This window comes from Carassius gibelio, chromosome A3 (genome assembly GCF_023724105.1).
Source record: "Carassius gibelio isolate Cgi1373 ecotype wild population from Czech Republic chromosome A3, carGib1.2-hapl.c, whole genome shotgun sequence".
In the NCBI taxonomy this organism is placed as follows: Eukaryota; Metazoa; Chordata; class Actinopteri; order Cypriniformes; family Cyprinidae; genus Carassius; species Carassius gibelio.
This window is the reverse complement of record NC_068373.1, coordinates 33,283,383-33,298,382: the sequence shown is the minus strand read 5'-3', so window position 1 is coordinate 33,298,382 and position 15,000 is coordinate 33,283,383. Positions and strand designations below refer to the sequence as shown.

Sequence of the window (15,000 nt, the reverse complement as noted above, 5' to 3'; positions counted from 1 at the left end):
CAGATCTTTCACCCATAGAAAACATGTGGTGCATCATAAAGAGGAAGATGAGACAAAGAAGACCTAAGACAGTCGAGCAACTAGAAGCCTGTATTAGACAAGAATGGGACAACGTTCCTCTTCCTAAACTTCAGCAGCTTGTCTCCTCAGTCCTCAGAGACTGTTAAAAAAGTAGAGGGAATGCCACACAGTGCTAAACACGGCCTTGCCCCAACTTTTTTAGAGATGTGTTGATGCCATGAAATTTAAAATCAACTAATTTTTCCCTTAAAATTATTTGTCACCTATGTTGTTTTCTGAATAAAATATTGTAATTTGAAACTTCCACATCATTGCCTTTTGTTTTTATTCACAATTTGTACAGTGTCCCCACTTTTTGCAATCAGGTTTGTATTTGTCATGAGACTGGGTTGAACTATACATTTATTTTCGCATAGCTATAAGAAGTGTTAAACAGACGACGTGTGCAGTTGCAGTACTGTATTAAAGTTTTAATCAGGATAAAAACATATGTTAAAACCTAACATAAGCAGTAGCAATTACAAACAACAGCATATCTAAAAGTATGAGACAACAACAAACAAAAAACATAGGCCTACCATTAAAAGCCAAGCTTGCACAGGTTCTGCGCGACCCTCTTCAATAATATCCTCTGCTTCTCAATCAGCCTCAAACTGAGATATTAATGACACCGTTGTTTACAATACAACGAGAGCACATGCTGCTCATGCGGTTTAGCCAATCACAACACACTGGGCTATCTAACCAATCGGAGCCAATCACCTATTTTCTGAGGGAGGGGCTTCATAATAGAAGGAAATGATCAGGGACAGAATGAAGCTAAATTATGTGAAAAAAAAATGTTTTCTAAAAAACTTAGCATATACACATGTTAGACTGCACCCCATAAACACAATCAGGCCTAGAAAAAAACAGGCAACCATCCCTTTAATTTTTAATGAGCTGAAAAGAATACGTCACACCTCTGTTTATCAATGTGCACTGGCTTCCAATAGCTGCTCGCATAAAATTCAAGGCATTGATGTTTGCCTACAAAACTACCACTGGCTCTGCTCCCATTTACCTAAATTCGTTACTTCAGTCTTATGTGCCTCTAGAAGCTTGTGTTCTGCAAGTGAACGTCGCTTGATTGATCATCCCAAAGAAGCACAAAGTCACTTTTACGGACTTTTAAATTAAATGTTCTCTTCTGATGGAATGAACTCCCCAACTCAATCCGAGCAGCTGAGTCCTTAGCCATCTTCAAGAATCGGCTCAAAACACATCTCTTCCATCTTTATTTGACCCTCTAACTCTAGCACTTTTTATTCTAATTCTGTTTTTTTTTTTTTTTTTTGAAAGAAAACACTCTTTTAGACTGGCACTCTATTCATTGACTGTTTCCTGAAAAAAACAGCTTTTCTCATCTATTTTTTTATTATTACATGATTAACAAAAAACAAAAAGGCCTCTAACATTAGTTTGCTCTATTCTTTTTCTATTCTGTTTTCTTTTAATTTATTATATTATCTAAAAAAAACTCCATTGCTTTTTAGTTGATTTTGATTGCTTCTATTGTCACTAGGCATCTGCTAAATGTAATGTAAATGTGTGAGTGAGTGAGAACTTGTGTGCTCATAGTTGCTCTCATTCTGCGCTGAACAGCTGAGGATGCGACGGCTGCACAGAGGTGTGTGTGTGTGTGTGTGTGTTGGCGTCTCTCAGGTGTCTGGAGTGTCGCTCTCCATGCGTCTGGCAGGTATAAACAGGTGTGAATGTGGTGGTGTGGTGCGTGCAGTAGGAGACACTGCTCTGTTCAGCCCTTCACTCTCACATCACTCTCCCCTGAGCACAGACACTTTCTCATCAAATCTAAAGGTTTATTATCAGACAAAAGCTAAATATCTTTGTGTTTGGTCTAATTCAGGTCAAATGTACTAAGATGCACACAGCAGCCAGATTTTAAATAATAATACATAATCAAATAAACCACTAAAATACAATGTAATGCACTTAGGGTAAATGTCTTCCAAATAGAAATGGTTTATTAATGTTATAAATATTTTTATTCTTATAATCTCAGCATATCTTCAAAAAAAGGAGATAAATGTTTTCTATAGGTTTTAAACTGATTGGAAAAACAAGATTCTAAACCAAATCAGGCAATATAAATATATAAATGTAAATATAATTTATTATATACTGCATCTTTAAAAACCAATGAAATAATTAAATAAGCATGTAGAGCTTGAAAGCAATGTAAACATTTAGGATAAATAAATGTAAATAAACATCCTCAAAGTAATACATTTTTTTTATTAGAATAATCTCAAAATCTTTCGTTAGTAGTATTGATTATATATATTTTCTAAAACAACTGACTTCTTCAGTTCCTGTTTAGATAGGCGTACTCTAAAGAGGGATTTCCACACTCTAAACAAACAATGACACTGCAGTACTTTCTACAAGAAAACACCATTTCAGAACTTAACATTACATTCAGTCTTACTTCTTGTTATTATTTGTGAAATTTACTAGAGATTTCTGAGTGAAAACTTTCAGTGAATATAAACCTGTGGTTTTTATGCCTTAATCATGTGTGAGCTCATGCATTTCTCTCACTGAAATAACAAACTAACTCAAATCATGTCAAGAACACACGATCAGTGCTTCACATTCTAGTGCATTTCTACTCAACTCAAACTGAACCTGGATTATCTAAGGAGATTCTGACCAACATCAGCTGCATCTTTAATTGGTTTTGCATATATAACATCAATTGCAATTGTTTTTGTTTTGTAATTCACTTTGGATAAATGTGTCTGGTGAATGCATGAATAACAGCCCACAACACTAACTGAATGTGTTCCAGCTGTGTAATTTTGATGGTGATTGTGATTGTGATAGTGATGGTGATGGTGTTTTTGATGGTGATGGTGATAGTGATGGTGATTTTGAAGGTGATAGTGATGGTGATGGTAATTGTGATTTTGATGGTGAATTTGATGGTGACAGTGATAGTGATGGTGATTTTGATGGTGATTGTGATTTTGATGGTGATACTGATAATGATTGTGATGGTGATTTTGATTGAGATGCTGATAGTGATTGTGATTTTTTATGGTGATGGTGATAGTGATGGTGGTTTTGATGGTGATTGTTATAGTGATTGTGCCGGTTGGTGTGGTGGTCTGATTTGAGTGAACTTGTCTCAGGTTCGACACGGGATCAGCGAGTGTTAAGCAAGAGGATGATGAGGAAGGAGGCGGTCAGAAATCAGCTTGAGTCAATTACAGCTGGATGAGTGACGAGCTGCTGTAATCTCTAATTACTTCAATCAATTTAAGAGCAGCACCACTCATCTGAGGAGCTATTAGGAGCAGCCTGAGTGTGTGTGAGACGCTAAAGTGGGTTATTCACTGCGAGTGTGTGTGTGTAGGCAGTGATATGTAGGTTGGACGATCCAGAGTTTGTGGGGTGCAACAGAGACCAGAGGCGGGAGTTCGGCCCATTTGGGTCGGCCCAGTTTCTTAAAGTAGAACTGTGCTCCACTACCTGTGTGTGTGTGTGTGTGTGTGAGGCCAAGTGCTAGTGACGTGCAGGACTCAAGCATGTTCTCTGAGCCAAACATTTCTCTACACAACTCATTAATGTGCAAGTGTTTCAGAGCTGGATTCTTTGAGGCTCTTACAAGCATGAAATGATCTGCTGCTGTGTTCATGAGCGAGGGCTCACATTACTGACTCACTCAAGATGTAAAGATTTCTGTCACTGCTACCAGCAGATGATCTTAATAATTATATTAGAAATTACATTACTTGCCAAAAGCTTGGAATAACTAACTAAGATTAATATTTTTGAAAGGGTATCTTCTGCTCATCAAGGCGGCATTAATTTCATTTATTTGAAAAAACTTGTTAAAATTACAAATGACCTGCTCCTTGCGTCAGACCAAGGCTCTCATTTCTAGTCTTACTTGATCTTAGTGCTGCGTTCGGACACCATAGATCATGACATACTCATAGATCGATTACAAAACTATACAGGTATTCAAGGGCAGACTCTAAGATGGTTTAGATCCTACCTGTCCGATCGCTACCATTGTGTTTACTTAAATGGGGAGTCATCTCATTTATCATCAGTAAATATGGAGTGCCACAAGGATCCGTCCTAGGTCCCCTTCTATTTTCAGTATTCATGTTGCCCCTTGGTAATATTATTAGAAAAATACGGAATTAGCTTCCACTGTTATGCTGATGATACTCAGCTATATATCTCAACGAGACCAGATGAAACTTCCCAATTATCTAAGCTAACAGAGTGTGTTAAAAATGTAAAAGATTGGATGACAAATAATTGTCTCCAATTAAATTCAGATAAGACAGATACTAATTATTGGACCAAAAAACACTACACTACAATCTGCAACTAGACGGATGTACTGTTACTTCCTCTACAGTCAGAAATCTGGGTGTTATATTACACAGCAACTTGTCTTTTGAAAATCATATTTTCCATGTTACAAAAACTCAATTCTTCCATCTTAGAAACATTGGCAAGCTACGAAACATGTTATCTGTTTCTGATGCAGAAGCTAGTTCACGCATTCATGACTGGACTATTGTAATGCACTTCTAGGTGGTTGTCCTGCTTCGTCAATAAAAAAGCTACAGGTAGTCCAAAATGCAGCAGCTAGAGTCCTTACCAGGTCCAGAAAATATGATCATATTACCCCAATTTTACAGTCTCTGCACTGGCTACCTATTAAGTTCCGTATCAGTTACAAATTATCATTACTTACCTGTAAGGCCCTAAATGGTTTAGCTCCTGCGTACCTAATTAGCCTTCTATCAAACTACAACCCATCACGCACCCTAAGGTCACAAAACGCTGGACTTTTAGTAGTTCCATTGTAAAAAAAGGCCCAGCAGTTCCTAGGATGGGAAAGTCCACTAAAGGAGGTAGAGCTTTCTCACATTTGGCTCCCGAACTCTGGAATAGCCTTCCTGATAATGTTCGGGGTTCAGACACACTCTCTCTGTTTAAATCTATATTAAAAACGTATCTCTTTCGCCAAGCATTTGAATAATGTATCTTAAATTGTGAGTGTAGCTGCATCTGATCACATGCGCATTTTTATTCTTTAGCTTGGGTTAAACTAATTAATTTTACTTTATTGGATCAGCAGCTATGCTAGTGATGTCTCTATGTGTTTCTCTGTTTTGCCACAGGATCTTCATCCCGTGGTAACTAGGATTTACACAAGCTCCAGTCTGGAATCCAGAACACCTGAGAAGAGATGATGCTGACCCTCAGAGGACCCCAGATGATGCTAACCCTGAATCAACAAACAGAACTAACAAGCATTGCTGCAAGTGTGACTGCATCATAACTATTACTTCTTAATGATATTATTTCTTAATAATAATGTTTAATAATAAACTTAATAATAATGTTTCTTTGCCTGGCTGACTACGTCTTGTATTCATTTTTCTAAAAATCCTGTCATACCACTTTCTACCAAATATTGTAGAAACATAATTTTCTGTAAAGTTGCTTTGTAACAATTTGTATTGTAAAAAGCACTATACAAATAAACTTGAATTGAATTTAGATGATTATAACTGACAATTACGGAAAACCCCAAATTCAGTATCTCAGAAAATTTGAATATTGTAATAATGTTCAGGATTGAGGACAATTCTGTAGGCTACACAATCATGGGGAAGACTGCTGACTTGACAGTTGTCCAAAAGAAGACCATTGACACCTTGCACAAGGAGGGCAAGACACAAAAGGTCATTGCAAAAGAGGCTGGCTGTTCACAGAGCTCTGTGTCCAAGCACATTAATAGAGAGGCGAAGGGAAGGCGAAGATGTGGTAGAAAAAAAGTGTAGAAGCGATAGGGATAACCGCACCCTGGAGAGGATTGTGAAACAAAACACATACAAAAATGTGGGGGAGCTTCACAAAGAGTGGACTGCAACTGGAGTCAGTGCTTCAAGAACCACTACGCACAGACGTATGCAAGACATGTGTTTCAGCTGTCGCATTCCTTGTGTCTAGCCACTCTTGAACAACAGACAGCGTCAGAAGTGTCTAAAGACAAAAAGGACAGGACTGCTGCTGAGTGGTCCACAGTTATGTTCTCTGATGAAAGTAAATTTAGCATTTCCTTTGGAAATCGGGGTCCCAGAGTCTGGAGGAAGAGAGGAGAGGCACACAATCCATGTTGCTTGAGGTCCATGTTGCTTGAGGTGTAAAGTTTCCACAGTCAGTGATGGTTTGGGGTGCCATGCCATCTGCTGGTGTTGGTCCACTTTGTTTTCTGAGGTCCAAGGTCAACGCAGCCGTATACCAGGACATTTTAGAGCACTTCATGCTTCCTGCTGCTGACCAACTTTATGGAGAAGCGGATTTAATTTCCCAACAGGACTTGGCACCTGAAATATATCAGTCTTTCTGTAATGAATGAAAATAATATACAAGTTTCACTTTTTGAATGGAATTAGTGAAATAAATCAACTTTTTGATGATATTCTAATTATATGACCAGCACCTTTAGTATGGTTCAAAAACACTAGAGTACTTACTATAAATTACTCTAGTCTTTTTTGTGGAAGGTATTGCCTTTTTCATGTCTTTTGTGTATTTGATTTCATCAGACGATGTCTCGATTATACATCAGGATTTTTGTGCAGATTAGCATCTTCTTCTTCTTCTTCTTCTTCTTCTTCTTCTTGTTTAATGGCGATTAACTCCAAATGAGCATTATCGGCAAATTATCCTTGGGTGATAAGTCTAAAGTTTAAAACTATTTCCTCTTCCTTCTTTCACAAATGGACCATTAACTATGTTTCCTGGTTGAACCCTACTCTATCATCCCACATGCATCATCATTATTTATCATAATAGAGGTTTCATTGTGCTTCATCCGGCGCTGCGTGTTCAGCTCCTCCGTCCACACTCAGCCCCCATGGCAGGTTCAACATTTCAAGTATATCATATTCTAAATCCCAAACCTGAATCATATATAAACGTAATTATATACATCTGTCTATCCATTAATCCCTTTCCTAAAATATCCTCATTCTTCGTTCTATCCTCTCCATTCTTCAGATGACTGAACAATACATCCCGGAAAATATTATACTTACTACAAATAAATAATACATGAAATAAATTTTCAGATACACACATCACATAATCCATTTTCATGTAGCCCCATTATTGCCAGTGTTGAGTTTAACCCTGTATGTCCCGATCTTAACCTAGACAGGAATACTTCTTCTTTCCTATTTCTTCCCTGACAATGTATCCTCCCTACTGTCTGTGTGATACTATAACACCATCTCCCTGTGCTACTACTGTCCCATCTAATTTGCCACTTATTCATCAACTTTCTCTTTAAAATCGATTTTGCCTCCTTTTTCCCCATAGGTACTTTAACATCCACCTCCGTCTTGTCTAGTGCTTTTTTTTGCTAGTTTATCAGCAACTTCATTACCAGATACCCCAATGTGTGCTGGTACCCAACAGAAATACACCACTATTCCAGCCTCTTTCAGTCGATTAGCATCTTGGAAGAGAGAGCTGGTTAATATAGAAGCAGAAGAAGGAGAAACAAAGGACAGTCATCGTTTCCTGCTCGAACTAGAGGGGGAGGGGTGAGTCATGTGACGCGAAGCTGGTTTCATTTAGGTCCTGTAAACAACTGTAAAAAGGCTCCCTGCAGCACTTGCTATATGTTTGTATTCGTCGTTTGACTGAAACAGAGATCATCTCACCATGTCCGGAAGAGGCAAAGGCGGTAAAGGACTCGGGAAAGGAGGCGCTAAGCGTCATCGTAAGGTGCTGCGCGATAACATCCAGGGAATCACCAAACCCGCCATTCGTCGTCTAGCTCGCCGCGGCGGAGTCAAGCGCATCTCCGGTCTGATCTACGAGGAGACCCGCGGTGTGCTGAAGGTGTTCCTGGAGAACGTTATCCGCGACGCCGTCACCTACACCGAGCACGCCAAGAGAAAGACCGTCACCGCCATGGACGTTGTGTACGCGCTCAAACGACAGGGACGCACCTTGTACGGCTTCGGAGGATAAACCGCTTCAGATCCGAGAAGAAACCCAACGGCTCTTTTAAGAGCCACCCACACTCTCACTGAAAGAGATTGCGTTGCTCATTTTTGCTTCACATCGAGAACTTTTCCTTAAAATAAAGGAAGAAATTATAGCATGAAGCTTGTTTATTTTTTCAGCGTCTGTTTAAAAAGATGGCAACTGATTTAAGGGTTTAAACCGTAACGTTACATACGTTGAAGTATACGATCAGTATTGTGCAGAAGATAAAGGCCAATGTTATATTTCCCGCAAAGAGGCTCCTTTTTAAAATTTCAGTGAACTAGCAACAGAGACCCAGGTTATCAAGTCAAGACACCTTTATTTATATAGCGTTTTTGACGATGCGGATTATGTCAAAGCAGCTTTAATTACAGTATTAAATATGAAAACGGTGTCATTAATGCCAACGGACAATAGTAAACGTAAAAACTAAATGCTCTGTGTTTTTTTTTTTTCCTCCGTAATTTCCTTAATAGATTTACAATGTTTTAAAATGTGTGCGTGATATTTATCTAGAACTATTTATTTTCTTAACATGTTACTATAAAAACAGCGGGAAATGAAACAAAGGAAACCCAGTCGGGTGGGTGTCGTTCAAACATGGAGTGATGGGTGGAGCTATAATTTAAGGTCCCGTGATTGGCTCTCGTTCCAGTTCAGTAACGCCTTGAATGATCCAATTAAATACAAGTTTATGGGTCTGACCAATGACAACTCGGAATCACGAGGTCCCACAGAATTAGCATAGACGAGTGAATAAAAAGCCCTGTATGATTTCAGTCCGCTACTGATTTCTGAGAGATTGAATCGGAAACATCATCATGCCCGAACCAGCGAAGTCCGCGCCGAAGAAAGGCTCCAAGAAGGCCGTCACCAAGACCGCAGCGAAAGGAGGAAAGAAGCGCAGAAAGTCCAGGAAGGAGAGCTACGCCATCTACGTGTACAAAGTGCTGAAGCAGGTTCATCCTGACACCGGCATCTCTTCGAAGGCGATGGGCATCATGAACTCTTTCGTCAACGACATCTTCGAGCGCATCGCCGGTGAGTCGTCTCGTCTCGCTCACTACAACAAGCGCTCCACCATCACTTCCCGAGAGATCCAGACCGCCGTGCGTCTGCTGCTGCCCGGGGAGCTGGCCAAACACGCCGTGTCCGAGGGCACCAAGGCCGTCACCAAGTACACCAGCTCCAAGTAGAGCAGTCCGACCCCGAGACACACCCCAAAGGCTCTTTTAAGAGCCACCCATCCACTCACTCGAAGAGCTTCTTATTTTAAAGTTAAATTTGAGCCGTTTACCGCTACTTTCGAGGGCCATATTGTACAGAAATATCCACTTGTGTCATAGCGAGTCTTCTAGTTTTCTTCCATTCAGACCACATTACTGGATTACATCTACACTTGTCTCTTGGTTTCTAACGCTTAAACCACTTATTATATTACATTTCGATTTTATCAATGTATCTAAATGATGGGTTATTTATTTATTGCGATTATTATTAAGACCCCATGCACCATTTTTATGGTACTGCTGTTGCCTTTATCAATATTACAAGGTTTTATGCAGTGTTTTTTTTGTTTTTTTTTTTGCTGACATTCTTATCGTAGATTGTTATAAATACATAATTTTATTATTATTATTTATTTAATTTTTTGACTGTGAGATAAAGCACTTTCCTTTTGTTCATAGCTGTGAGGACGAGCGGTTTTGTGGTGGTTGGAATTCTTTTCAAATTAATTCAAACAAAATTAAACAAAAACTTTGAAGCCCAATATCTCCAAACTACTCTGAATGCAGATAGAACAATATAATTGTCTTTTGCATAGTTTTTTATGAAGTCCACAACTCTGTTGATATCCTCAGGGCCGATGAACCTGGCTGGTGGACGTGGCAGTGAGTGTTTCTTTCTTAAACGTGGTCTTGCCCCTTTCTCTTCAAAGTGCTTGACTATATCAGCCAGGGTGTCTCTGCCAATAACAATAGGTAGAAATGGGAAGGTCTAGACATGGACTAAACATGAGATAATGTGTACGTGTTCTTAGAATGAACACAAAACGACAAATTTTGATGTTTATGGAGACTCATCCCATAAGAAACAGAAAAGTATTCTTGCAGATCTCGATGCCTCCAATGAAATAAGTAGTTCGGGCACACTTTCTCTTTGTTGGGGTCTTCTTTGTTGATGTAACCATCTCCAAAGTTTGCACTGTGCGTCTATTTGCCTCTAAATGTCCAATAATTCGCATGTCCTGCCACTCTAAAGAATCCAGCCGTATGTCGTACATAATGTCTGGAGAAAGCTTCTGGCTACAGGACTGTCTCCCATGCAGAGAGTTATCTTTTCTCCTCGTGTAGCATTTACAGTCAAAGTTACGGATTTTCCCCATTTCTCTGTCTTTATCCCCATCAAATGTTACTATCGATATAGCGTCTGATATCTTACGGTCCAACTCGTCTGACACCAGTCCGATACATTCTTCCTCGTCTTCATCTTCGCTCAGTTGTAGATTAGGGATATTATACAGTCTTCTTATGCTGCTTTCATCGTCGCTCAGATCGTCTTCAGAATCAGTGTCGAAGAAGTACTTCAAAACATTGCTCTTCTGCGATCATCTTTGCGGCGTCCATCTTCATTGAATTTTGATATCAGCTAGAGCCGGCCAGAGCGCTGCATAATAAGTAGCCACGCTTCCCTCGGAGGGCGGGTGCAATAACAAACAACATATCATTTCGAGTGAAAAAAGTAAGAGAAAATCCAAAAAAGTCAAAGGTACAAGACTGTGTACATATTTTCATTTCGAGCGCAGGAACTACTCATCCCATAAACCACCGCGCCTCACTGAATTCGACTGAAGCCACACAGCCGCGACCGAGCCTTTTGAGCGACTTCCAAATCTGACGACGGCCGCGCGAACTTTTTCCTCCAGTGTATTTTATATTATATAGTGAATGTGCAGTAATAGCAGTTCTTTCAGTATTAATCGTGTAAATAAATAGTGTTTTATATAGGTATTGTGTATTGATTTTTTTATATTTATCATCGTGTATTTTATATATTGTGTGCGCGTTTGAAAGCGGTTAACAACAACCACAGCAACATGCAGTGCTTTGTACCTGACTGCAATCACCGCTCAGTAGTCAACACATGTCGTTGCCATTACACAAATGTTCAGTAAATGGACAAAACGGTATGCCTAGGCTAAATATTGTTTTGACAGTGGCATCATAAAATGCATGATTTGACTCATACCATATGAAGGCTACAGTAGTGGACGATAATGCTAATGTTACCAACCTCCCTGCAAGACTCACCAAAACTTTGTAGGTCTTGTCCCTCATGCTGGCCCTTCCAAAACCCACAAGCTGACCCTCGGACACGCTACACTCAACTACCTTTACATGACCCTATCTAAAGTGGTTATCACCCATTTGAACACTTGTTTTCCTCCTTGAAAAAAGCAATCATTCCAGCCAAGGAGCACACGATTGCACTGATAAGTCTACCTTGCAAAAAGACGCAACACAGGTTTTTATTTTATTTTTTTATTAATGATCTTCAGTTTTCACGGACCTTCGCAGGGTTTAACCAGACATTTACACGAGCTCCACCAATCAGATGCATCACTGTGGGATTGTGGGTAATGAAGTACTTATCCAAGACATCGCGAATAAAACGCATTTATCTCAAAACAAGGTTAGTGCCCCATGAACTTTTGGCGTTTATATAAACATATACTATCGCTTAGTACAGCCGTAGCTGTTTTTAAGTCTACCATGTATGGTTACGTTTTTATGGCTTATTTCCCAAAAGTCAATGCAGAAGTTGCATTGAATTTTTACTTCCGGTGTTACGGTTTCACTGGTTACCGTGTTATCTGGTGACCAACTTCCTGTTTAGGTCTCCGCTGCAGATGTGCTGGAACGACGGCAGCAGATTCGCCGATTCTGAAAGCACAAACTGACGTGATATCAAGTGCCTAATAAACGCAGACTTGCTCATTGCATGATTTTGATATTCTTGCAGAGATAACAAGTTATAGGTATGATCGCCCGTAGCGGCTGAAGTAAGTAGGATAAACAAAAAAATAAAATAAAGTAAATCTGTGTTGGTACGGGTTTCGAACACGCGCTAAAAGAAGACGCGCCGCGAGACGACGCTCACGAACCACCGAGCCATTATTTTGTTAACTTTAACATTATTCTTCACCGAGCCAATATTTTGTTAACTTTAACATTATTCTTCAAACGCAATTTATGTAAAATGGTGGTTTATAATAATTATGGGAGAAATAATTATTAGACCATTAATTATTTGATTAGCCCCATAAAACCTACGGTCTTATTTGGGGGTCATCTAATTCGTGACGATGTATTCATACATTTTATTCATTAAAATTATTAATTTTACCATGGTGAACATGCCAAGGTAACAGTTGCTGCACGACCAGTTTGAAAGTTCTGCACGACTGCCGCTAGAGGGAGAAATATGACAATCGTGTCCAAATGTCGTGTGCCATGGAATGTGGCTTAAAGTTTGTTAAATGAGGTTATGACGTAGTTCTGTTGGATGATGATGCCAATTTTTACCACGAAGCCAAGGCTTTTTCCCATAGTCGTCATCCACACTGAAATGTCCAAAGATATTATCTGCCTTACCGTGCATGTTTAAACCTCACACAGACATAAGTTTCATGCAACTATTCTGGCAGGATCAATTTATTTAGGGATATATTTCACCATTTACTGGCGTGATCGCTTAGAATTTATCTAATAAACCACTACCCTCGTTTTGCCGCAGGACAGCAAGTGTGAGTAAAAATTGTTGTCTTTCTAGGTCTATAATATGAAAAGCATGCACGTAAATATCTTTAGAAACTGCTTGGAAGTGAATAGCACATAACCGCAATTAACGTTATTGCCATAATCCTGTCTATAGGTATGTTTTACAAGACTATGATGTTCATTGATTTCAGAAGCCTCTGTTTCCAAAGTCTATACTACCATGTGAAACCAGTGTTCCAAATGTATCCGTTTTGGAGGCTGCTTAAAAAGGCTGGAAGGCCAAAACAAGAGGAATGATGCTTTTCCAACAGGAACGTACTAATGTTGACAAAGGCTTAAGGAATTGTCAAAGTAGGCAACCAATCGCTAAGCTGGCAACACAGTAGGCTACGCATTAATTTTTTAGGTTGCCCCATCAAATGTTACTAACCTGTCTACTCTTCCCACAGCCAAGGGGGGGGAAGATGGGCCTAGTGGTTAGAGAGTTTGACCCCTAACCCTAGGGTCATGTGTTCGAATCTCGGGCTGGCAATACCATGACCGTGGTGTCCTTGAGCAAGGCACCGAACCCCCAACTGCTCCCCGGGCGCTGCAGCATAAATGGTTGCCCACTGCTCCGGGTGTGTGTTCATGGCGTGTGTGTTCACTGCTGTATGTGTGCACTTGGATGGGTTAGCAAGCCCTGCAGGCGGCCAAAGCAGCTATCTCTCCTCTTCTTCTCATGCTCCCCTTTACTTATCTGTTTTCCGTATCTCCTCACTGCCGCAGTAGTGTCTGCTCCCGCAGGAGCCTTTTCTGTATCTCCTCAAAAAAAAAAAAAAAAAATCCTTTTTCATCATTCAATGGGTCGTTGGTTCTCTTCTGGCAAAAGTCGACATCACCTCCGCTTCCAAGTTATGCCCATCCATCCTAGGTGGTGGTGATAGTATTACGTATCGATTATAGTCAAGACGATATTAGACTCATTCTCCTATTATTTTATTTTATTATCATTATTAGGCGGCCACTATAATTCAGCTACCAAACTGCTCCGTTATTTCATTTCACGCTTACCCGTGCTTGCAAAGATGATTCGAGCCTGTAGGCGATGAAGAAGTCTCAATCCACAAACAGACGTACATCGTCTGCAGATACAAGTATTTCATTGCACTGTAACAAGTAAACTGGGGTGCGCAATATTTTAACAAGCCTCACTAACTAAGTTTAATGCCTCAGTTTTGTTAGAATGTATCTCATTCTTTTGTTTCTGTGGTGTTGTGTCGGTCTCATCATGAGGCGCATGGTCCGGAGCGCGTACGACCAATGCATCAGTTTCAACTAAACCTTACTCCAAATATATTTACCGGTTTAGAATACTATATTTAACATGTTCGTTTATGTCCATATTAGGGTTTAATTGTTAAACTTTAAATGAAATCCTCTATTGTTTCACCATTGACCGATTTCCAGATCATTTAGATAGATAACTTCCGTGTGCAGATGCGGCAAATTTTTCACAAGACAAGCGAGATGACCGTAGTACCCGATTACATGAACTAGCTGTTTTAATTATAATAATTTCATATTTAACATCAGTTTATCAGTGCATCTGACAGTATATTCTTTTAGACTATCGGTGATTCCATAGGCTCTCTTTCTTTCACCCGCATGATTTAAAACAGCAAAAAGTCATGCCATGACAAGAACAGAGTCTCTCTCTTCCTCCACCCAAGCACGATTACATACGTATACGTATCGTCGATCTCACGCACTGACAAGATGATGATTGACAATGGCCATATCGCTGATTAATGGCACTCATCTGAGGTACACTGGCACAGGAAATTCTATATTTATTTTGTACACTTAATTTTTCAAATACAATGACTGCACCAAGATTTTCTGACTTTATATCGGAAGCAGCTCATTGGATTCGTTAAACAATTATGCAGTAATCCTCATAGCATCTACCCTTTAGACAACCAAATTGTTCTTAGTATTGAACCCCTGTCAGGCACTGCAAGATCAGCAGCCCAAAAAGGCCTCTCCAAACAGCAGATACAAACTCTAGGGAGATGGTCTTCAGAAGCTTACCAAAGTTATTTCAGAACTAATCAGTTTC

At 39.7% G+C, this 15,000-nt stretch overlaps 3 protein-coding genes across 5 annotated transcripts in view; 2 read left to right on the top strand and 1 right to left on the bottom strand.

Annotated features, from left to right (window-relative positions):
• LOC127956105 (glutamate receptor ionotropic, NMDA 2B-like) overlaps positions 1–15,000 on the bottom strand; it is a 114,434-nt gene that overhangs the window by 38,523 nt on the left and 60,911 nt on the right. The window lies entirely within an intron of this gene.
• LOC127956494 (histone H4) lies at positions 7,738–8,230 on the top strand. The gene has a single exon (XM_052554455.1). The coding sequence runs from the start codon at positions 7,789–7,791 to the stop codon at positions 8,098–8,100; it is 312 nt and encodes a 103-aa protein (XP_052410415.1). The 5' UTR covers positions 7,738–7,788; the 3' UTR covers positions 8,101–8,230.
• On the top strand, positions 8,633–9,395 carry LOC127956466 (histone H2B). The gene has a single exon (XM_052554395.1). It carries the CDS (start codon positions 8,940–8,942, stop codon positions 9,312–9,314), a length of 375 nt encoding a protein of 124 aa, XP_052410355.1. The 5' UTR covers positions 8,633–8,939; the 3' UTR covers positions 9,315–9,395.

What these genes read in the sequence shown, in the direction of transcription:
- LOC127956494 (XM_052554455.1), top strand. Translation starts at nt 7,789, where the DNA reads ATGTCCGGAAGAGGCAAAGGCGGTAAAGGACTCGGGAAAGGAGGCGCT.
- LOC127956466 (XM_052554395.1), top strand. Translation starts at nt 8,940, where the DNA reads ATGCCCGAACCAGCGAAGTCCGCGCCGAAGAAAGGCTCCAAGAAGGCC.